Source organism: Panthera pardus, unplaced genomic scaffold, assembly GCF_024362965.1.
Source record: "Panthera pardus isolate Hobbes unplaced genomic scaffold, ASM2436296v1 HiC_scaffold_15, whole genome shotgun sequence".
Taxonomy (NCBI): Eukaryota; Metazoa; Chordata; class Mammalia; order Carnivora; family Felidae; genus Panthera; species Panthera pardus.
In genome coordinates, this window is record NW_026526710.1 from 63,601,505 (window position 1) to 63,626,416 (window position 24,912).

The 24,912-nt window shown below is 43.7% G+C and overlaps 1 protein-coding gene and 1 non-coding gene across 5 annotated transcripts in view; both read right to left on the reverse strand.

Annotated features, from left to right (window-relative positions):
* The window catches only part of DYM (dymeclin), a 350,855-nt gene that overhangs the window by 322,354 nt on the left and 3,589 nt on the right, over nucleotides 1–24,912 (reverse strand). For 2 of the 4 annotated variants that reach the window (XM_019464089.2, XM_019464093.2), the window contains one exon: nucleotides 264–455. In XM_019464089.2, coding sequence (XP_019319634.1) covers nucleotides 264–403 — 140 coding nt within the window. In that variant the 5' untranslated portion in view covers nucleotides 404–455. Of the gene's footprint in view, nucleotides 1–263; nucleotides 456–10,015; nucleotides 10,036–24,912 lie in introns of those variants that run through there. The other 2 variants (XM_053902680.1, XM_053902681.1) reach the window with 2 other exon arrangements.
* On the reverse strand, nucleotides 2,683–2,789 carry LOC128777180 (U6 spliceosomal RNA). The gene has a single exon (XR_008422366.1). It is a non-coding gene; the product is annotated as a U6 spliceosomal RNA (small nuclear RNA).

The following is a 24,912-nucleotide window of genomic DNA, read 5'->3' on the forward strand; positions in this document are numbered from 1 at the left end:
TGAGACATATATGCTTAAATAACCTTGTATTATTCTAGAAGATTCAAAAGAAACTGCTATGAGGAATCACCTCCAGGGAAGGGAGGTGGCTGGGTGGAAGAAAGGAAAGAGAAAAACTTATTTCCAACTTCCCATACCTTTTGGATTTTCCACGGGTACACGTATGACAGAGGATGAACAGAAAGAACGTTAAAAACTTTCTTTTTTGAATTGGCACACCACACAAGTTTACATGAATTTTCAATCTCCGAGTAACCTCTTACCTGCTGGTTGGTGCAGGGAAAGAAAACGAGAGGAGCTGATTCCAGAACGGGTCATTCTCAGAGACGGATTCCGTGCCCGATAACTTTTTTAAGTACTCATTTTTAGGAAGATCACCGATTCTGCTGCTGTTCGATCCCATCTTGCAATCTGGTAGATAACTTGTCCTTAAGCCTTCATTTCCGCAAGACAATCTACAAAGAATGAAAAGAAATTTCAAACTTGCTCAACATTAATCATACTTTTCCCATCCTTGACCTAAATGAAAAAAAAAAAACCCCAACCCAGAAAATTACTTAAGGAAATCACACTTCTCTTTATTTTTAAATATATTAGACACCAGACACAAAGTCACAAAGGAGAGAAAGGGGCTAAAATTAAAATCTGTCTTAGCTAACGCACACACAAAAGTCCAACTCCATGCTTTAGATCTTCAAATGAGCATAGCTCTGCCTAGGAAACGTCTCAAAGCAAATCCCTAACAATGATAACTTCTTACCAACTGTCTGAAAATGAAGCTACTTTTATTTTTTAATGTTCATTTATATTTGAGAGGGAGAGAGAGAGAGAAAGCACAAGGGAGGCGCAGAGAGAGAGGGAGACACAGAATCCGAAGCAAGCTCCAGGTTCTGAGCTGTCAGCACAGAGCCGGACACGGGGCTCGAACCCATGAGCCATGAAATCATGACCCCAACTGAAGTCGGACGCTTAAGTGACTGAGTCACCCAGACGCCCCTGAAAATGAAGGCCTTTTACAACAAATGATGGTGATAAAGAGATAGAGAGTGCATATCTTGAACGTGCTCAGAAGGGGGGCAAGTAGCCGAAGGGACGGCCATCAGCTACCTACACTCAGGGGAGAAGGAACCTGAACTATGTGCTGAAAGAGAACGGGCTCCCCGTTCCAAAGCTGACACTTAGTGTCCCTCTCGTTGTGCTGTCATGCATATCAGCATTAGCTGACAGGCTTCTTCCCCTAAACCATGAGGCACTTGGTTTCTCTGACAATAAGAACTATCTTATTCACCTTCCTCTCCCCAGTGTCTAGACTAGCAAGTAACAGGTATGCCCTGAGCAGTACGCTGAAGGAAAGCTTAGGCGAATAAATGATCAGCATCTGCAACATCTGTTGTGCTTGAGGTTTTTTTGTTTGTTTTTCTTTTTGTTCTTTTAACAGTGCAAACCATTTATTCGGGCTTCTTCTGGTGGTCCTCAGGGTCATCAGGGCACACTGAGCCCCACACAGCACCGCGGCAGGCCTGGGACACAGCAAGGCACAGAGGTGAGTCCAGCATCAGGTGACAGTGACGGCCAGGGACGTCTGAGCACCAGGAGGCGGCCAGGCACTGGCCAGGGGCGTGGGGACCCCCGAGGGACAAGCAGTTCCAGTGTGTACTGAGGGGGAACAAACTGACCCCAACGTGGGCCTTACGGCAGTTCCTCGGGGCATTCACAGCACAGGGGTGAAAACGCCCCTCAGCGCATCCGTGAGCAGCAGGCCAGCCTCACGGCCCCACGGCAGCCCCCCATTCCTCATGCGCCCGTCAAAGGGGCTCCCCCAGGGCAAGTGTCCGCCAACCACACTAGGGTCCAGCCCCCTTGTTCTGGTAAAGGCCGGAAGCTGGTAATGGCCTCAGGGCCCAGCTGTTGCTGAGGCCACCCCAGGCCCCGGCGGGGGGGGATGTGCAGACAGGGTGGGTGCAGATGGGGCCAGGGAGGGGACTTCTGCAGGAAAGCGCTCTTCTCTTCCCAAAGCCCCGGCCCCTCCAGCCAGGTGTGGACAAGTGACGGTGGTGCTGTAGGGCCCAGCTGTGCCCAAGGCAGCCCAGGGAGACCACGGTGAAGGCAGAAGGTTTAGTTAAAGCATGAATTGCTGTCTTCATCAAACCACACTTGACATAGTTCTAGATCATGCTCTATCTCAATTTGTTCAGGAAAGCCTCTCACTGACAATATAAAATGGTGGTAAGATGAATAATAATTACACTATGCTAAAATTACCATCGCGATGAAAGGAAACCACGTCCAAAGGGAAAACTCCGGTTGGATGAGAACCTCCACTGGTAGCGACTTACTTTCTTACGTCTGTCCCTCCTTACTCCACAGAGACACTGAAGCCAACATCAGAATTTGGAAGCATGCCTTCCACATTCTCTTTGGAACTTTGCGACTGGACTAAGCTAAATTACCTAAATGGATGAGGCTCCCCCAGTGCACACGGACAGCCGGTCTTCCAAACAGGAGGGAGAAATACTAACCTGGCTTCCTGTCACCTGGCCCTGAATTCAACACCACCTAGCATTTTCCTCTTCCCTACCCAGGGGACAGGGACCCCAAAACCAGCTGGCTCCAACTAAGCCTCCATATCAAGCCAGCTAATCGTACGTCTAGATTGTGGTTTAATTTTTTATTTTTAGTTTTAAAAAATCTGGAAGCTTCACGAATCTACATGTCACCCTTGCACAGGGGCCACGCTAATCTTCTCCGTATCGTTCCAATTTTAGTATGTGCGCTGCCCAAGCCAGTGCTGTGGTTTAATTTCTTAAATGAGGAATTAGTAAGCCCAATAGAAAATGCTATAAAAATATTCTGAAATATATAAATGCCTTACTTGTCACACCCAATTCCAAAGCTATTTTAGACATTTTAAGTCATTTAAAATGAAATGTTTTAATATAATCTTACAATGGGGTACATTACACTAATGAAAATGAATTAACTAGAGCTACAATTACCAACACGGACAAAATACACACTAAAGAAAATGCTACAGAATAACAGACATGGTGTGATTTCATTTATATGATTTTAAAACATGCGAACAATATCACGGATATGTTCATACCTACTACAAATTATTAAAATATACATGGGAAAAATACACAGCAAATTCAGAAGAATGCTTTTACAGAATGTTATCAGGAGAGGAACAGAGGAGCTTTAGTGGTATCAATAAACACTTTCTCAAACAGAAAAGGGGAAAGGAACAGAGGGAAAGGGATGGGGGCGCCTAGGTGGCTCGGTCAGTTAAGCGTCCGACTTTGGCTCAGGTCATGATCTCACGGTTTGTGGGTTCGAGCCCCACATCAGGCTCCGTGCTGACAGCTCAGAGCCTGGACCCTGCTTCAGATTCTGTCTCTCTCTCTCTCTCTCTCTCTCTCTCTGCCCCTCCCCCGCTCACATTCTGTCTCTCAAAAACAAAAAAAAAGTTAAAAAAATAAAAAATAAAATTATAGAAAGGGGATGAAGCACATGTGCCAAATATTTAGACTTGCTGAAAATGGACAGTATGTACAGGGATCTGGCCTATTACCCTCTGTTCCTGCCATAAATATAGAGTGAGAGTTGTTTTAAAAGAATGGTTTCTCAATCACTCAGCAGCAATACTGGAAGGTAAATGATAGGGAAGCAATGTCTCTAAAATATTAATAAAAAATAATTTTAGGGGTGCCTGGGTGGATCAGTTGGTTAAGCATCCAACCTGGCTCAGGTCATGATCTCACGATTTGTGAGTTCAAGCCCCACATGAAGCTTGCTGTAGTCAGCACAGAGCTGGCTTCAGATCCTCTGTCCTCTCTCTCTGCCCCTCCCTTGCTCATGCTCTCTCAAAAATAAATAAAAACATTTAAGAAAATAATAATAACAATTTTAACTATAATTCTTTGGCTAGCCAAGCTACCAGTTAAGTATAAAGGTAGAATAAAGGCATTTTTAGACTTGCTGCAACTCAAAAAAGCCTCCCATGGCTCCATCTTCTGGAAGGTACTGGAAGATGTACCCTTTCAAGGTGAGTGAATAAACCAAGAAAAATGAAGACAAGGAATTCAAGAAACAAAGGCTGCAACACAAGACAGGAGTAAGAGACGCCCAGGAGAAGACACGTGCAGCAGGCTGGGACACGAGTCGAGACGGCCCCCATGACCTCCGGGGGGAAGCAAGCCAGAGAGCGACAGGTCACCTGACATGTCTGACCTTATACTGTGGCGCGTTACCAATATTGTAGGAGAATCTGGTAGGAACGAAGGACAGCTACACAGAAAACAAATGATCTTTTAATTACGCACTTTGGAAAAAACAAAAATTGTTTAAGGGTCATGTAATCATAGTACATGACTCAATTCTACAGTTATCAATATTTATATAATCATCACAATAGAAAAAGTAAACATTTAACCAAAAATTGCGAGGGAACTATATCGGGAAGATGCTTAAAAAAGAAACAGTAGTGATGGTTTAAGAGTGTGAAATTCTCATCTTCCATAATAGGCAGAAAGTCAGCAGAAAATACCTAGTTACTAAATCGGCAAATAACAGTGAAAGTATATTAGTTACAAATCAGGAAATAAATAACCAGAAACAACAGCTAAGAGACTAGAGTGTGGCCCTCTGTGGAGTGGAGAGGGTGGTCATGCAGTCCTTTTGTTTTACATCCATCGGATTATCTGAGTTTTTTTAACTATGTCTATGTATTACTTTGATCTTAAAAATTAAATATGTTTAAGCTCCTTCACCTACTCATAGTTAAATTTTTAACATATATAGAAAACACAAAGTTACCATCATAACTAAATTCGTAGTGACCAAAAATGTAAATTATTCTTTACGGAGGCAAACAATTAGCAAACTTTAAGAAATCTATTTGTCTGATATAGTTTAATTTAATGTCATTATATTATTAAAGTTATCTCCCAAAATCTAAATTTCAGATTTCCACCATTATGTGTTTACTGACAAGCAGTAGTCACAGCTTGGTCAGAAAAGAGGAACTGAATTCAAACCCACAGTAGGGATAAACACATAGATCAATGAAACAAAACAGAAAATCCAGAAAGGGACTCACTAGAATACAACCAGCTGATTTTTGTCAACAATGCAAAAGCGATTCAATAGAGCAAAGACCGTTCTTTGAACAAATGGCGCTGGAATCCAGAGGCCACTAACAAAAAACCCTTGTATCTTACAAGTTAACTCAAAATAGGGGCACCTGGCTGGCTCAGTCAGTAGAGCCTGTGACTCTTGATCTCAGCGTCATGAGTTCAAGCCCCACACTGGACACAGAGCTCATTTAAAAAATAAATAAATAAATAATTAAATAAATAAATAACTCAAAATAAATCACAGATCTAAACATAAAACAAAAGTCTATAAAACCCTTTTTAGGAGAGAACAAGGGAGAAAATCTTTGTGACCTGGGGTTAGGAGGGGCTTATTAGACATAACACAAAAGCACAGCCCATAAAAAAAAAAGGTGACAAATTAAGCTTCACAAAAATTAAAAACTTTTGGTCAGTGCAAGACCCTGTAAAGAGAATGAAAAAAAAAAAAAAAAAAGCCACAGACTTAGAGAAAATATTTATAAGTCACAGAGCCAACAAAGGACTTGTACCCAGAACACAGAAGGAACTCTCTAAACTCCACAATGAGAAAACAGTCCAATTAGAAAATATGCAGAAGATTTTAACACATCACCAAAGAAGATAGGCAAATGACAAACACATGAAAAGATATTCCATCATTATTAGCCAGTAAGGAACTACAAATTAAGAGCGCAATGATATACTGCTAGTACACATCTACTGGAATCGCTAAGGTAAAAAACAAACAAACACTGAGAGTACCAAAGCTCCCAAGGATGCAGAGAAAGTGTCACTCTCATACAGTGCCGGTCGCAACGTAACATGGAACAGCAACTCTGGCAAACGGTTACGCGGTTTCTTACCAAGTTAAACACAGACATACCATTTGACCCGGCAGTTGCATTCCGGGACTACGTATGATCCCAGAGAAATGAAAGCTTAGGTTCACACAAAAAAACTACCCAAATGTTCTTTCAACACGTGAATGAATAAGCGAACTGAGGTCCCTCCGTATAATGGAATAAAAAGAAGGAACCCTTTGATATATCCAATAACTTGCACAGGTCTCCAGGGCATTGTGATAAGGGAGCAAAGCCCATCCCCAAAAGTTACAGACTCAAAATAAGAAGAGCCACACTGTGTTTAGTGATTCTAGTTTATAAAAAAGTGAATGAACAACAGGGATGATAAAAGGAACAGAAGAGAGGAATGAGGATGATGTACTTTGTTATCGCAAGGTACTAGCGCTACCTGTGAAATGGTAGGGTATGGTCTGAAAGTGCCCTCGGGTTAGCTGTGTGTATTGCAAACACAAGGGCAACCACTAAACAAAAGTTTTAAAAAGCGCAATGGACACGCTAAGAAAGGAGAGAGAAGGGATTCACGTAAGTACTCCATCAGCACCACAAAAGGCAGAGAAAGAGAGGACCAAAAAAGGAACAAAAATATGGGCAGTGAATAGAAAAGAGGAACAAACACTGGTAGACATTAATCCAACTTTATCAATAATCACCCTGAACATCAATGGCCTACATCTGCCAATTAAAAGAGATTGTCAAAGTGGATCAAAACATAAGACCCAACCAAATGTGTCTACAAGAAACACTTTATGTTTTGTTTAATATTTTGTTGTTGTTGTTGTTGTTGTTGTTGTTGTTGTTGTTTTAGGGGGGAGAGAAGGTGTGCACGCACATGAACGGGGGAGGGGCAGAGAGAAGGGGGGACAGAGGACCCAAAGCAGACTCTGTGCTGAGCCACCAGGCACCCCAAGAAACCCACTTTAAATATAAGAGACACATACAGATTAAAAGTAAAGAGATGGAGAGAGATATATCATTTAACACTAATCAAAAGAAAGCAGGAGAAGCTGTATTAATCTTAGACACAGTCGACTTCAGAGCCAGGAAACTTATCACAGATTAAAAAAAAAACAAAACAGCATTACATAATGATAAAGGTGTCAACTGTCCAAGAAGACCTAATCTTTTTTTTTTTAATTTTTTTTTAATGTTTATTTATTTTTGAGACAGAGAGAGACACAGCATGAGCAGGGAAGGGGCAGAGAGAGAGGGAGACACAGAATGTGAAGCAGGCTCCAGGCTCTGAGCTGTCAGCACAGAGCCCGACGCGGGGCTCGAACTCACGAACTGTGAGATCGTGACCTGAGCCCAAGTCGGACGCTCAACCGACTGAGCCACCCAGGCGCCCCTCAAAGAAGACCTAACCTTAACGTGTACCGCCTAACACAACAGCGTCAGAATACGGAGGCAAAAACTACCAGAACTGCAAGAGAGGTAAACCACGATTATGAACGAAGACCTGAGCACACCTCTCTCGGAAATGCTCAGACCCAGTGGGGAATAAAATCAGTAAGGACCTGACGGATCTATACACCACCATCAATCAACCGGATCTGACATCTACGGCCTACTTCATCCAACAACAGCGGAATACACATTGCCCTCCAGTTCACACTGAATAGTCACCAAAACAGACCACATTCTGGGCCTTAAAACATCCTAACAAATTTAAAAGAAGCGCTTTTGAGCGCTCAAAACCAAGAAGCTGGAGAATAAAGAAACGACTGAGATGACCACATGTGGCAATATTCTGACAAATGCAGAATACACGACATTTGTTGTAAAGAACCACCACCCTGTGCATGGGGTTGGGGGCTTCTCTCAACTGGAGGAGACTGAAGGGATATTGTAACAACCAAATGTATACATGAATCTTCAACGAACCCAGATTTGTAAAGAGAAAAAACCATTATAAAAGACAATCTTGAGACCCAACTGGATATGGACTGAACAGAAGATATCATATGGACATAAGTGAGATAATGAGAGTGTAAGCAGAAAAATGACCTAATTCTCAGGAGATGTGTGCTTGAACATTTAGTGGTAAAGAGTAATCTTTTCTGCAACTTAACTTTCAAACGGTTTCAGAACAAAATACAGACAAAGCAAACATGGCAAGCTATTAACAATTATTAAATCCGGACGGAAGGAACAGGCGTTTATATTGTGTTGTACTGTTCTCTCTACTTTTCTGTATGCTTGTAATTTGTTATTGAAAAAGAGTTTTGGCAAACAAAGAGGTTACGCATCGTGACTCTATTTATGTAACGCTCAAGATGACAAAACTAGTGGGGAAGCACAGATCGTTGGCCTGCCAGGGCGTGGAGGGGGCAGAAGGTGACCATAAAAGGGCAGCCTGAGGAAGTTCATTTGTGGGAATGGAAAAATTCTGTATCTTGACTGCGGCGGTGGTGGTGATGGCTGCACGAATCTATGCATGTGATAAAATTTCACAGAGCTACACACACACAAGGGAAAAAGAACGTAAAGCCTGAAGAACCCAAGTGCAGTCCACCGTCTATTATTTTGGGCCAATATGAACTTCCTGGAATGGATAATGTACAATCCTTATATTAACACTGAGGAAAGCTGAGGGAAAGGTACTTGGGATTTCTCCATATTATTTTTGCAACTTACGAGTCTATAATCATTACAAAATAAAGGCTTTTTTTTTTTTAATCGGGTAAAAAAAAAAAAAAAAAAGCCAAACCCTTTCAAAGTCTAACCCACGTGCCCAAGAAAGGTGCCAGCAAGTCTTACAGGTACTTTCTATCACAACCACTAGGTTTATTTTTACCTATTACGTTACTTCATCACCTATAACATCACATGATGAGATATTAAGAGCTCACAATTATTTTACTTGGTGGCTTGGAACACTCTTTTATTACACAGACTACTTTCCCCAGATAAATTATTTCAAGTCTTACTCAAAACCAAACTTTTTCAATAAAAGCAAAAGAAGTCATGCATTTGGGTCCATCAGGGAGTTCCTGTTAACTGTATAATTCTGAGGAATACACAGCAGATGTCATCCTCAACTACCTACTTCTTTTTTATCAAAGCTTTCCAATTCTAATAACAGAATTATAATACTCTAATAATTAATCATCCCTGAGACTCCTGAATATGTCTCAATGAAATATTTAAAAATGCCACTTTGGCATTTTGATGATTTTGAGCCACAGGCATGTGAAAACTAACAAATGCAGGACGAAGCTGTCTATCTGCCTAAGGACCGTTCCTCCAAAAGAACTTCATTATTATAAATCCCTCCCCTGAGAGTTTCGCCAACCGGGTAACTCATCACAGGGAAGACCAGAACTCACCACACCAGACACACTGTCCCAAACTAACGCACCTCTCGTCTGTTCTTCTAAGGGCTCATTCCTCTTTCCTAGAAACCATTTACGAGCCCCTAAGAGACCCACACCTCCCCTCCCCTGTCCGGTATTTGAGTCTGAAATCTACGCCACCTCAGAGAAGTGCTCATTTTTCCCTCGGTATCTCCCATGTACACATGAGGTACACACGTTAATAAACTTCTACTTGTTTTCTCCTGCTAACCTGTCTTCCGTGACAAGGGTCTATGAACTCAGATGGGTGGAGGCGGGACTTCTTTTCCTCCCGTGTACCGCTTAGCTGCCCTCTTCAGAGGTTGCCAGCCTGCACCCCGCTCACCTCCGCACCTGTTCTCCACAGCACGGCCACCACCGTCTCATCAAACTTTCTGATCCCTGCCAACGGCTGAGACAGAAAAGTTTTTCAGTATGATTTTAGTTTGCATTTCTTTTGCTGTGAAAGAGGCCATCGCCTGTTCTTCTCCTTTGCCTATTTTTTATTGATTTATAGCAAATAAATTTTATTTTCAAAGCTGCGAGGATAGGCCACAAAGTATTAAAGTCAGTTCAATCCAGGACCACTATGAAACCCTTCTAAAACAACAATATGAATCAAGCCTATAAGCTTCTCAGGAGAGACTGAACAGAATATTCAAAAAAAAAAAAAGCCTAATTGTCAGTAATGCCACGGCCATACTCAGAATGTCACAGGAGACCAGAAGTTGTGAGGCATCCCCGGAAACTGGAAAACAGCCAGAGATGGACTGAGAAGGGAAGCGGCATCCCAAGGCAGGCAGAAGAGCCTCTGATCAAGGGCAGCAAGAGTATAAACAGCAACTCCAGTCCGGAAGCAGAAGGCCAGAAAAATGCCGGAGCCCAGGGAGCCCGGGGACAACTGACAGGGATGACACCCAGCCTGTCACCTTTGCCCTCACTCCCCCAGGGAGCAACAGTAAGTACTATCTGCCGAAAACAGTGAAGGCGGCACCCAAGGCCAGGCCTCAGGCAGCTGGAAGGCCCAGGAGGAACAAGGGCAGCCAAGCAAGACAACTAGCCACTGGAGATTCTTGCCAGAAAGTTCCACCTGCTCCCAACCCTCACAGAAAGCAAAGTAGAAAACTGAGGCCTAATGGTCTCTCCTCTGCAACGATTCATGCCAAGAATTCCAAACACAAACACATGCACACACGCCACCTGAACTGAACACAATTTATTTGGAACTTTATCAGTGAGACCCTTATCAGTGAAACCCAGAATAAAACAGAACTTGAAAAACCCACTATCCAATCACCTCAGCTCCTAAGGGCCCTGTTGCTTTTCCCTCTGGCTGGGCACCAGGCTTCCTGGGCTTTCGGCCCTGCCTTCTCTCAATCTGTCAGGAACGGAGCCTATCTCCTGGTTTCACTCGTGGCTTCTACTCCCAACCTCGGACCCGAGTGCCAGTTCTGTCTGTATCCCTAAAATACTTACAGTTGTTTTTAATTCAAGAATATATAACTGTATATATAATCAGTAATTTTGTGGATAACCATGCTCCTTACCTAAGTCTAGACTAGAAATGAAATGTGTGCTGGGGCACCTGGGTGGTTAAGTGTCCGACTTCGGCCCAGGTCCCGATCTCGTGGTAAGTGAGTTTAAACCTCACATCAGGATCCATGCTGACAGCTCAGAGCCTGGAGCCTGCTTCAGATTCTGTGTCTCCCTCTCCCTCTGCCCCTCCCCCGCTTGTGCTCTGTCTTGCTCTGTCTCTCAAAAATAAATAAATGTTGGGGTGCCTGGGTGGCTCAGTCGGTTAAGCGGCCGACTTCGGCTCAGGTCATGATCTCGCGGTCCGTGAGTTCAAGCCCCGCGTCGGGCTCTGTGCTGACAGCTCAGAGCCTGGAGCCTGTTTCAGATTCTGTGTCTCCCTCTCTCTGACCCTCCCCCGTTCATGCTCTGTCTCTCTCTGTCTCAAAAATAAACATTAAAAAAAAATTTTTTTTAATAAATAAATAAATAAATGTAAAAAATAAATAAATAAATAAATAAAGTGTGCTATCACTAATGCTTCCAGTAATAAATCTTTTAAAGGACCCGTCGTTAATGCCGTGTAGTCAAGAACTTGAACTTCACACACAAAAACGGATGCCATCCTCCCTCCCCAGATCAGTTTCCCCTCTCAACTTCCCACTACCCCCATAAAGTTCCCACTATGTAAAAACTATCTTGAAACTTTCTGTAGTATCTATGACCTGTCTCCTGAGGTTGATTACTTCTGAGAGGCATGAATCAGGCTTTACCTTTCTTCCCCATTTCCAATCAATCTACAGCACACTGCTGAAGAGAAATTACTCAAATAAAAACATAAACCCCAACACCAAAAAACAACCTGTTGAAACAGCCAAGGCCCCACAAACAATAAATATATAAAAACATCTTCAGTATAAATTAGTAATAAAATATGCTAATTATAACAACATGGTATTATTTCGACCCATCGTATTAGTAAAGGTTAAAAAAAAAAAACAAACCTTGATAGCAGCACAAGGCAATAGGAAACAGGCACCCTTTTAGTGTGTAGATATCTGGCAGTATCTATCAAAATTTTAAGGGCGTATACTCTCTGTGAAAACGATTTCATGAGTTTCACACCTGAAACTCATGGATTGTATGCCAACTATACTTCAATAAAAATAAAAATTAAAAAAACTCCTGTGGGTTCTTCGGCATCCACAATTCTATGTATCATCTTTTCTCTTTTTCTTTTAATGTTTTATTTTATTTTATTTTTGCAAGAGAGAGTGCAAGCAGGGAAAGGGCAGAGGGAGGGAGACAGAAGATCCCAAGCGGGCTCTGCGCGGACAGCAACGAGCCCGAGCCCAACGTGGGGCTCGAATTCCCCAACAGTGGGATCGCGACCTGAGCTGAAGTCGAACGCTCAACCAACCGACTGAGCCACCCAGGCGCCCCAACATCATCTTTTTTCAGGTAAGCTTCACACTTAGCATGGAGCCCGACACAGGGCTCGATCCCACAACCCTGGGATCATGACCTGAGCCGAAATCAACAGTTGGATGTGCAACCGCAACCTACTGAGCCACCCAGGCGCCCGCCTGTACTTTGTTATGACACTTATCTATAGGCTGAGGTTACAGACTACTTATATCCAAATTAGTATGAACGCTTTTTTGAAAATGCAGATGCCTGGGCCCTCCTCTGACATTGTGAACCTGGGGGGGGGGGGGGAGGGACAGGCATTTGCATTTTAATCACATGCTCCTCGGGTGTTTGATGTACTTAAATAAGTTTGGGAATCACTGGTTTGGAGGGTACTTGGAAATAAAGTTGGAACGCGAGCTTTCCGACTGTGGAGGGTCTGGAATGCCAGTACCGTACTCTGTGTTTCAGGTAATGAAGAATCACTGAATGTTATTGGGCTGGTGCGTGAAGTGACGGGAGTGGTAATTTCACTCACATTAAAGATCTATTACATCTCACCTTTTTTTTTTGGCTAGGCACGCTCCCCCAGGTCCCTTCCTGAGTGCTTTGCATGCTGCTTCATCCTGCTTCGTCCTCAGAAAACTTTATGAGTTGGAAGTACTGTTTTTCCCATTATGCGGTGGTGTAAAATGGAGATTCACCCTCGCTCAGCACAGACTTAGTAAGGGTCTGTCTCATACTAGAACCTTTGGTTTTAATCGCAGTCCTGGCTTGAATGACCTGTTGAGGATTAATACGGTGGTGGCCTGTGCAGGGTGAATCCAGGTGAAGAGGCGGGAAGCAAACAAATTTGGATACTGTTACACTCGATCATGTGGGATTACAGAACCTGACCTAGCATGGGGGGGCAGCAGAAGCTGCTTCGTAAAATTTTATGATTTCGTGAGCCTGGGTGGCTCAGTTGGTTGAGCATCTGACTCTTGATTTTGGTCCAGGTCATGATCCCAGGGTTGTGGGATCAAGCCCCACGTTGGGTTCAGAGCTAAGCATGGAGCCTGCTTGGGATTCTCTCTCCCCCTCTGCCCCTCTCCCCATTCATGCACTCTCTTAGCTAAAAAAAAAAAAAAAAAAAGGTAGGGCGGGGGTCAGGGGGGTGTGGAGCAGGGTGCCTGGATGGCTCAGTCGGTAAGTTTCTAGTTTTTGGTTTCAGCTCAGGTCACGATCTCATGGTTGGTTTGTGAGTTCGAGCCCTGAGTCAGGCTCCGCACCGACAGTACAAAACCTGCTTGGGATTCTCTCTCTCCCTTCTCTCTGCGCCTCCCTCTGCTCATGCCAGCATGTGTAAGCACACACACTCTCTCTCTCAAAATAGGGAAATAAACTTAAAAAAAAAACAAACAAACCAAAGTAGAGGCAAGTGCTCTTGTCAATAGCTAGCATGCCCATCTACACCTCTGTTCATGCCATTCACGCCTGCCTTCGACCACCACCCCCGATCCCCAGCCCCTTTGACCCTAACCACAGAATGAGCCCTCTCTTTCCTCTGTAATCCTAAAACACACTATCTTCACTATCGTTTGGAATTTAACTATCCTTCCGGTAATACCTGGTTTTGCTGTCTGACTCTCATACTGCTATTTAACTTCTCGGGCCAATTATTTTCCCGAGTCAATTTTGCCACCATGGTCAAAAATGATACTCTGAACAAGAAATGATATGCTCAATATTCTGTTTTTAATTCATGAAACATTTGATATATACGTAAAATTATGTCTCCTCTTTTATGCGTACTGACTCGCGGTCTCCTGATTTAATGTGCCTTAAATGGAAAATAAACGTTAGTGGATCTGAAAAACCCATAACCAAATTCTGTCCTAACACCCTCAAAATATGTAAATGACACCACAGTGTACTTTATCCCAACTTAAGCTGAAAATCCATTAATCATAAGCTATATTCCAGAATCACCTGCTTCCTGAGAAAGAAAAAAAAAAATACACATGCCCCCTCATTTGTATGAGACTTTTTAAGAGAAACATGTTTTGTTTTGTTTTGTTTTGTTTTTGAGAGAGAGGGAGCAGGGAAGAGGAGGAGAGGAAGAGAGAGAATCTTAAGCAGGCTCTGTGCTAGCTCAGCATGGAGCCCAACTCATGGCTTGATCTCACACCCCATGATCTAGGCAGAAATCAAGAGTCAGACGCTTAACAGACTAAGCTACCCGGGCGCCCCTGTACTCAAGACTTTAAGACAAAACCTCACGGTTGAAACAGGAGATGAGAGAAATAGTGGACAACAGTCACTGGCCAAAGGACATGTTAAACACACAGATGCCTTTGGTCCACCAAGTAATGGAACATTCTCCAAAAGGTCACTATGTTCCAAGTGCTATATTAAGTACAGTGGGGTATTCCACTCCTGTGAAATGAGAGTAACGAAAATAAAAAGATTAAGCTCACAAAGATCAGAAGAGGTGTGGAAGATGGAAAGGTGACAGAGGGGTACTAACAACCAGCAGAGCTGAGGAAGCCCCAGTGTAAAATGATTAGACTCGTGAGGAATGCCTCCGACACAAAATAAAGAAACCAAAATCAACCAAAGAAAGGAATTGGAACACAGATGATTCTAAGAAAAAATTAAAAACTAAAATAGCCTCAGAGAGAGTAAACAGTAACAATAATGAACGCAAATATTTACTTAGCACCTGCTATATCCCCAGGCACTATTCAGTTTTTTTAAGCTTATTTTGAGAGAGTGAATGAGTGAACAGAGGAGGAGCAGAGAGAGAGGGAGAGACAGAACCCCCAGCAGACTCCGTGCTGTCAGCACAGAGCCCAACGTGGGGCTCGAACTCACGAACCATGAGAATATGCCCTGAGCTGAAATCAAGACTATGAGGCTTAACCAACCGAGCCACACAGGTGTCCACCCCCCCCCCCCCCCCCGTCCCCCAGGCACTATTCAAAGTGCTTTCTACATATTAACTCACCTGTTCCTCACCACAGCCTAAGGTGGTATTTCTACATTCTCGTCACATAGATCATGGGTTAGCAAATTACGACCCAAGGAGCCAGGTCCAGCCTGCTGCCTGAAGAATGATTTTTACATTTTTAAACGAATGAAAAACAAAAACAAAAGAATATGTTGTGACATGTGGACGTTATGAGAGTTCTAGTGGAACACTGCAACACTCACTTGTTCACATGTTGCCTGTAGCTGTTTTTGTGACAACAGCAGAACTGCATAGTTACTACCCAGACCGCATGTGACGACGCCTTCATCCCCTTATACCGCTGCTGCCCACACTACAAATCTCAATAACAGTTAGAAGTCAGCGCTGCAAGTACCCTGCCTATTGTGACACTCACTACCACTGGATATACGTCATGTCAAAACAAGAAAAGAAGAAAGCAGACTTTGACGTCATGCTTTTATAGCAGAGCAGAGATCGTTTTTTTAAACCTGATGAGATGGGGAAGCATCACGTCTGTCGGGTAACAGCATCACGCTTGCACTGGAACGCCACATAGGAAGACATTACCAGCTACACACAGCCTCACATGCCCTACCACAGAGCGCTCCTGGTTCACGAAAGCAACGATCAGGAGAGTCAGCAAATTTAAAACACAACATTTCAGAGGTGCCCGGATGGCTCAGCTGGTTAAGCGTCCAACTCTTGATTTCAGCCCGGGGTCATTCTCATGGTTCATGAGATGAGCCCCACGTCCGGCTCTGTGCTCACAGTGCAGAGCCTGCTTGGGATTTTCTCTCTCCCTCTCTTTCTGCCCCGCCCCCACTTGCGCACGCATGTGACCTTGTGCACACTCTCCTCTCTCAAAATAAACTTAAAAAAACAAATAAAAATACAAAACACGGCATTTCATCACAACAAGGTGCTTTCCCAACAATAAAGAATGAAAACGAGGGCTGCAACCAAAGTCTCTGGATGGTTCATGTATTAACCAAACAAGAAAAGTCACTGACCAATCATGAGATGAACTAAATCGTGTGTGAGTGCAGCAGCCAAAGAAATGTGTCCAGGAAAAATAAACATCTTTCAGACCCTCCATTGAAAATAACTGTTCAGAGAACAGTCTGAATGGAACAACTACACCTATGATTATTTTCCAAAAAAGTGGAGGAAAATACTAATTCGGTACAACCTGAAGTGGGATCTGCTAACATGCATAATAACTGATGGTGGTAAAAATACACGTGGAGCAGAAAAGGCTTAGATGGACAAATTTACAAACCTTGTAAAAATGCAAGGTGTTTATAACCTATTCAGTACTTAAACACACACACACACACACACACACACACACACACACACACACAATGGGGCGCCTGGGTGGCTCAGTTGGTTAAGGATCTGACTCTTGGTTTTGGCTCAGGTCAAGATCTCATGGTTTGCGAGTCTGAGACCCGCATCGGGCTCTGCGCTGGCAGCACGCAGCCTACTTGGGATCCTCTCTCTCCCTCTGCTCTGCCCCACTGCTCGCACACTCATACACTCTCGCTCTCTCAAAACAACTTTAAAAAAAAAAACAATAGCAACAACCTACTCATTGCAACAACCTACTCATTAGTCATTGTATGATCAATGAGCAGGAGCACTGCATAAAATATTTGAATCTAACATGTTATTAAACCAGTTACGACCGTTAACTTCATTACCTTCATGAACTTAACCACCATCGTTTCCATAAAAATTGTGTCTGAAACAGAAGCTGAATATCCTGATGTGTCCTACCACACAGTACCATGACTTAGCAGGGGTACGTTTTTATGGAAATTTCTCGAGCTCAGAACTGAGAATGAAATTTTTCTGAAGAACCATCCCCCTGAGCACTGTTACTGAACACTGAATGGCTTTGAAAATTCATTTTTGCTGATTTGCTAATATTTCTCAATGAATTCAATCTAAAATTAGGAGGCCAATAGCACTTCCATGCAAAACCTATACTGAGGTAGTCATTTCAAGGACAACTGACACTGAATCTTAAGTCATGTCAAGCTGCTTTACACACTTTCTAGGCTGTAAAAAAATTAAAATGAGATGGGATCTCCAATCCCAAACAAATATGCAGTAGATATACTTTCCAAAATAAAACTACAGTTCCAGCATTTTTCAGACCTCAATACAAGTATAAAAGTACTTTCCAGGGACACCTGGGTGGCTCGCTCAGTGGAGCATGCAACCCTTGATCTTGGGGTTGTGAGTTCAAGCCCCATGTTGGGTGTAGAGACTGCTTAAAAATAAAATCTTAGGGGTGCCTGGGTGGCTCAGTCGGTTGGGCGTCCGACTTCGGCTCAGGTCATGATCTCACGGTCCGTGAGTTCGAGCCCCGTGTCGGGCTCTGTGCTGACAGCTCAGAGCCTGGAGCCTGCTTCAGATTCTGTGTCTCCCTCTCTCTCTGACCCTCTCCCATTCATGTTCTGTCTCTGTCTCAAAAATAAATAAACGTTAAAAAAAATTTTTTTTAATAAATAAATAAATAAATAAATAAAATCTTAAAAAAAAAGAAAAAAGAAAAAAAAAGTACTTTCCACATTTCGAAAACCATTTAACTATGCAACAAGACACTTCTACCTAACCTTCCATCATAAGTGATTAGCGGGCAATGCGATGATTGGCTAAAAGGTAAGTATCAAGAAAACAATCTAGCAGAATTCAACAGATGCCTTCCAAGCAATAAATACGCTCCACTAAAATCATACGTTCATGGGTTGATATCTGTATTTGGAGGCACCATGGAAAAAGATACTTTCAGGGGCACCTGGGTGGCTCAGTCGGTTAAGCGTCCAACTCTTGATTTCACCTCAGGTCATGATCTCATGGTTCGGTTCGTGAGACTGAGCCCTGCTTCAGGGCTCTGCGCTGACAGGCTCAGAGCCTGCCTGGGATTCTCTCCCTCTCTCTCTGCCCCTACCCCCACTCGCTCTCTCTCTCTCTCTCAAAATAAATAAACTTTACACGAAATACTTTCAAAGATGAAATACAAAAAATCTCATTAAAAACCCATGTTAGGGGGGCACCTGGGTGGCTCACTCTGTTAAGTGTTTGACTTCAGCTCAGGTCATGATCTCACAGTTTGTGGGTTCGAGCCCCGGATCAGGCTCTGTGCTGACAGCGCAGAGCCTGGAGCCTGCTTTGGATCCCGTGTCTCCCTCTCTCTCTGCCTCTCTCCCACTTACACTCTGTGTCTCTTTCTCTCCCAAAAATAAATAAACATTAAAAAAAAAAAAACCCACGTTAGGGACACCTGGGTGGCTCAGTCAGTTGAGCATCCGACTTAGGCTCAGGTCATGATCTCGCAGTTGGTGAGTTCAAGCCCCGTGTCAGGCTCTGTGCTGACGGCTCAGAGCCTGGAACCTGCTTCGGATTCTGTGTCTCCCCTCCTCTCTACCCCTCCCCAACTTGTGCATGAGTGCTCACTCGCGCTCTCAAAAATAAACATTAAAAAAAGATTTAAGGGGCTCCTGGGTGGCTCAGTTGGTTAAGCGTCCAACTTCGGCTCAGGTCATGATCTCGCAGTTCGTGAGTTTGAGCCCTGCATCGGGGCTCTGTGCTGACAGCTCAGAGCCTGGAATCTGCTTCAGATTCTGTGTCTCCCTCTCTATCGCTGCACCTGCCCAGCTTGTGCTCTGTGTCTCTCTCTCTCTCTCTCAAAAATAAATAAATATTTTTTTTAATTTTTTTTTAATGTTTATTTATTTTTGAGACAGAGAGAGACAGAGCATGAATGGGGGAGGGGCAGACAGAGAGGGAGACACAGAATCGGAAGCAGGCTCCAGGCTCTGAGCCATCAGCCCAGAGCCCAACGCGGGGCTCGAACTCACGAACCGTGAGATCGTGACCTGAGCTGAAGTCGGACACTCAACCGACTGAGCCACCCAGGTGCCCCAATATTTTTAAAAAAAATTTTAAACAGTACATATGAACATCTGTAATCAATTCTGACAACTGAGGTTTACATTCAGTATTCCCTATTAGGTAAAATGTTATCCCCTCTCCTCCAAAAAGAGATTTCATTCTTCTTGTTAGAAAACCTTTATTACAAAAAACCTATTCTCACCCATTTTTAGTATTGTATTTTCAACTTCCTCAGTAAGAAACTTATGGAAATTTCTCCTCTCTCATCACATAAGTGCCCGTATAACAGGGGCACCTGAGTGGCCCAGTCAGTTAAGCGTTCAACTTCGGCTCGGGTCATGATCTCATGGTTGTGGAGTTCGAGCCCCACACTGGGCTCTCCGCTCTCAGCACAGAGCCCTCTTCGGATCCTCTGTCTCCCTCCCTCTCTCTCTCCCTCTCTCTCTCAAAAATAAACATTAAAAAAAAAAAAGTACCTGTATAATATCCTTCATTTTGCCTCTTGGCCCACAATGCCTAAATTATTTACAATCTGGCCCTTTACACAAATGTCTGGCAACTCTTGGCCTAGAAGAAGGAACGAAGGTGAAAAAAGATTAAGTGACTTCCCCAAGACTATAGAGTTAGAAAATGACGAACCGGGGTTTCACACCAAGGCAGGCTGGGTGCAGAAACCATGCTCTTAACCACTACACCACACAGTTTCCATGACCCAAGAACAAGATGTCATTAAAAAAAAAAGGAAACAATCAAAGAACAAGAAAAGATGCCTGAAATTAAAAACTGTTTAAAGAATTCACTAGAGAGGGGCGCCTGGGTGCCTCAGTGGGTTAACTGTCCAACTCTTGATTTCAGCTCAGGTCGTGACCTCACAGTTCAGTTAGTGAGATTAAGCCCCGCACTGGGTTCTGCACTGACAGCGTGGAGCTCGCTCAGGATACTTTCTCCCTCTCTCTCTGCTTCCCTCTCCCTCTCAAAAATAAATGAATAGGAGCGCCTGGGTGGCTCAGTCGGTTAAGCGTCCGACTTCGGCTCAGGTCATGATCTCATGGTCCGTGAGTTCGAGCCCCGCGTCAGGCTTTGTGCTGACAGCTCAGAGCCTGGAGCCTGCTTCAGATTCTGTGTCTCCCTCTCTCTCTGACCCTCCCCTGTTCATGCTCTGTCTCTCTCTGTCTCAAAAATAAATAAACATTAAAAATAAATAATAATAAAATAAATGAATAAACCTGAAAAAAAAGTTTTTTTAATTCACTAAAGAGAAGATAAGGTCAAGAAAACTCCCATAATAAAGGACAGGAAGACAGATGGCAAGCAGGAAATGGAAACTTAGAAGACACCACGAAGACAGAAGTAACAGGAGCGCCAAGAAGAAAGCAGGAACAAAACAGAGGGGTGTTAGGTGTAGACACTGCTGGGCTGGGTGTGAAGTGTCTGAGATTTTATCTTACCCGAACACTAACAAAGTCACGAAGCCTCTGGGACAGGGACCAAAATGATTCAGTGCTCACAGCAACAGCGGTCGCCAGAGTAACATCTTGCGTCAGTTTCCCGGGCCCCAATCCCCACAGGCCTTTCAAAGTATTTGGTAAAAATTAGTAATACGTCCGTGAAAAAAGCAGCAAATGGGGGTGGGGAGCAGGGAAACCAGGTAAATTACTCAGCTCAGCAGCGAGCAATATCTCTTAGCAATGTAAACGCTGAACGCTCAACGAGCCAAGAATTCTTACCTATGGAAGGGCTGGAAGACAGGGGAGGAGGAGGAAGAGCACCTCGTGTACCATAACAAGGAGTCAATAGGTAGCACCCACAGTTGATAAACCAAAAAATGGCCATTTAGTTATATTAGTCATAAATACAGTTCAAGTAGCTGTCTCTGGGAACCCGACCCCAAAGGATAGAGAAGGCAAGGCACTGCCCGTTTTGTATAATGTACCTTCTTCTACTATTATTCTTATCTTTTCTAAAATAAAAGCACTACTTTAAATAGAAAAATTAACTTTTAAATAAAGTAGAGAAGGGGCACCAGGGTGGCTCAGTTGGTTAATCCCACTCTTGACTTCGGCTCAAGTCGTGATCTCACAGTTGGTGAGTTTAAGCCCTGCTTCTGGGTCTGCGTTGACAGCGCGAAGCCTGCTTGATTCTCTCTCTCTGCCCCTCTCTCTCTGCCCCTCCCTCCCCAAATAAATAAATAAACTTTAAAAATAAATAAATAAAATTAGAGAGAACGTGCTTTACTACTCACCATCACAATCACTGATTCATATAAACAACTCAATGTGCAAATACCAAAGAAGAGTGCCAGGGTGAAAACACAAACTAGCAGTACCCAAGCACCATCACATTATGCTTAGGCAAACACAGGGGGTCTGCCGATATTTCCCAAGTGCCCACTAGTGACCAGCACAATGCTAAGCACCAAGACTGAAATTGTGAAGAATGGAATTGACTTACAGTCGAGTAAGAGATATAGGTAAATCAACAGGAAATTATAATATGGCAACTATTCAAGACTCAGTGAAAGCTTCCCAAAGGTCATACCATCAAAGCTAGGGCCTGAAGGATAAGAAGGACTGGCCTAGCTGGGTGTAGGGTTCGGAAAGTTGTCAAAGCAAAGGGAACACCACACGTGAAGGCTTAGAGTGAAGACAAACACAGGCAACGGCCCATTCCAGGAACTGAGAGAAGTTCAACACGGCTGGAGCAGGGCTGGAGCAGGGAGGGAATCAGAGTGGAAGCAAAAAAGGGCCAGAGAGCAGGCTGATGCCTGATGCTTTACAACAGGACGACTTACTAACGGGTTTGTACTTTGTCCACTGGAACCAGAAGATAGCACACATCCCTGGGTCTTCTAAGAGATCAGTGAACTCTTCCCCATACACTGATGATTTCAAAATACCTACGTCCAGTCCAGAACTCTTTGTGGGTGCCAGACCATTTATCTAACTGCATGCCATGCAGCACCATCGGGACCCAGAAAGCAAGTGACACCCCAGGGATGACAGAGTAAGAAACTGGGTAACTAATGACAGTGGAGTCATCATGCCAGCCCTGAGCTGTCTACCTCTGGACTTTTACACGGGAAACAAACAAGACGTTTAAGCTATTATTCAATCAAGTCTGCTCTGCACAGCCAAACCGAATCTTAACTGATGCAGGAGGCTTCAAAAGCATTCAAGGGGCGCCTGGGTGGCTCAGTCGGTTAAGCGTCCGACTTCGGCTCAGGTCATGATCCCGCGGTTCATGAGTTTGAGCCCTGTGTCAGGCTCTGTGCTGACAGCTCCGAGCCTGGAGCTGCTTCGAATTCTGTGTCTCCCTCTCTCTCTGCCCCTCCCACTCACGCTTTGTCTCTGTCTGTCTCTCAAAACTGAATAAATGTTAAAAAAAAAAAAACAAACAATTTTTTTTTAAAGTATTCTAAAGGGAAGGGTTGCAAGAGATATTCTGAAGGGACTGTTATGATTTGGTGACTGACTCCATCTAAAAAAGAAATTATCAATCACATCACATACAGAATATGTATTGTTTAATTCTTCCAGTGTCATTGGAGAGTTAACAGCTACTTTTAGTGCCCGCATTGTTTTTACATTGAGATATAATTGACATGAAGCATTATGTCAGTTTCAGGTGTACCACAGAGTATTCTATGCGTGTATATATTGCAAAAATATCACCACAGTAAGTCTAGTTGACATCCATCACCGTACATAGTTACAATTTTTTCTTGTGATGAGAACTTAAAAGATCTACTGTTAGCAACTTTCAAATATACAATAGAGCCTTATTAACTGTAGTCGCCATGCTGCACATCACACCCCCATGACTTATAACTAGAGTCTGTACCTTTTGACCACCTTTACCCATTTTGTCCACACACCCAGCCCCACTCCCACCCCGTAACCCCAGCCTGGTGTCCGCATATGTAACGAATGGGATCAAACTTACAGAAGAAATCGGAGGGCCTGGGTGGTTCAGTCGGTGGAGCGGCCGACTCTCGATTCCAGCTCAGGCCATGATCTCACGGTTCATGGAATCGAGGCCAGCACTGGGCTCTGCACTCACAGCGCAGAGCCTGCTTAAGATTCTCCCTCTCTCTCAAAATAAATAAATAGACATCTTAAAAAATATTAGAGATCAGAAAGTACCAACCAAACTTCCCGAAAGGAATGAAAAGAAACAGAACATTTTAGTAAGTGAGACCTGTTTATAAAGTTGTTCTCAACGCTGCTAGTTTAGATTATTTGGACCACAAAGAAGTATCAGGCAGATAACTTACACGCTGTTTACACGCAGGTTTTAAGCAGAAGTTCAGGGCATTAAGCGCCACTACGAAGCTCCCAAGGGGAAACGAGGTAAAGAGCAGGAGCAGATACTGAACAGGCTCTTCCTGAGACGCGGTAACCGGAAACGCACCACCACCAGAGCCAGCACCTTCACGCCCCGACACGGTCCCAACCTCGGGAGCTGAGGACGGAAGCAGGACACCAAACTAGAGGCCTTCCCGAAGCCCTCTCTACCTCCAACATTCACTCTTCCCCTGGTCCTGGGAAAGGCTCAAAGCCCTTTTCAACCAACCAGGTCACAGAAGGACAAGTAGGGAAGGGGCCTCAAGCCCAGGTCTGTCAAGAGCTCACTCTTCCTGAATGTTTTCGCACTTTAAGAGCTTCCCGTCGAACTGGGGGTGCCTTGATCACCCACTGAGTCGGAGCTCCCTCCCTGCCCCAGCCTGCCCTGTGACTTCAAGCAGCTGCTGGGTGTTACACACACTCTGATTACAAGTACACAAAACTTTAGAAACATGAATATAAAGAGACCGAAACGAAATACAAAAAAACTTCACAGGTTGTTACATCGCTTTTACGCTTAGTCACTTTTTTTTTTTTTTACATCCAAATTAGTTAGCATATGGTGAAACAATGATTTCAGGGGTAGATTCCTTAGTGCCCCTTCCCCATTTAGCCCATCCCCCCCGCCCACAACCCCTCCAGTAACCCTCAGTTTGTTCTCCATACTTATGAGTCTCTTCTGTTTTGTCCCCTTCCCTGTTTTTACATTATTTTTGTTTCCCTTCCTTTATGTTCATCTGTTTTGTCTCTTAAAGTCCTCATATGAGTGAAGTCATATGATTTTTGTCTTTCTCTGACTAATTTCACTTAGCATAATACCCTCCAGTTCCATCCACGTCGTTGCAAATGGCAAGATTTCATTCTTTTTGATGGCCGAGTAATACTCCATTGTATATATATACCACATCTTTATCCATTCATCCATCAATGGACATTTGGGCTCTTTCCATACTTTGGCTATTGTCGATAGCGCTGCTATAAACATGGGGGTGCATGTGTCCCTTCAAAACAGCACACCTGTATCCCGTGGATAAATGCCTAGTAGTGCAATTGCTGGGTTGTAGGGTAGTTCTATTTTTAGTTTTTTGAGGCACCTCCATACTGTTTTCCAGAGTGGCTGTACCAGCTTACATTCCCATACACTTAATCACTTTTAAGGGTCTCATTTTACCAAAGCCCACACTGCAAGTGCACAGGTACTTCCCGTATGTTTGTCATGGTCACTAAAAAGGAAGATGGAGTGGTCCTCTCTACCACTAACCATTCCCATTGCCTACACAGTGAAAGATGACACTTACATTGAATTTGTAGTAGCAAAAGAAGTCACCTCACCTATTTTCCGAAGTCTCAGCAAAATGTCCCCAAACACACCATGGCAGAAAGAACAACAGCCCCCAAAGATGTCCATGTCCTAATCTATGGAACGAGTGACTGCTATCTTACCTGGCAAAGGGGACT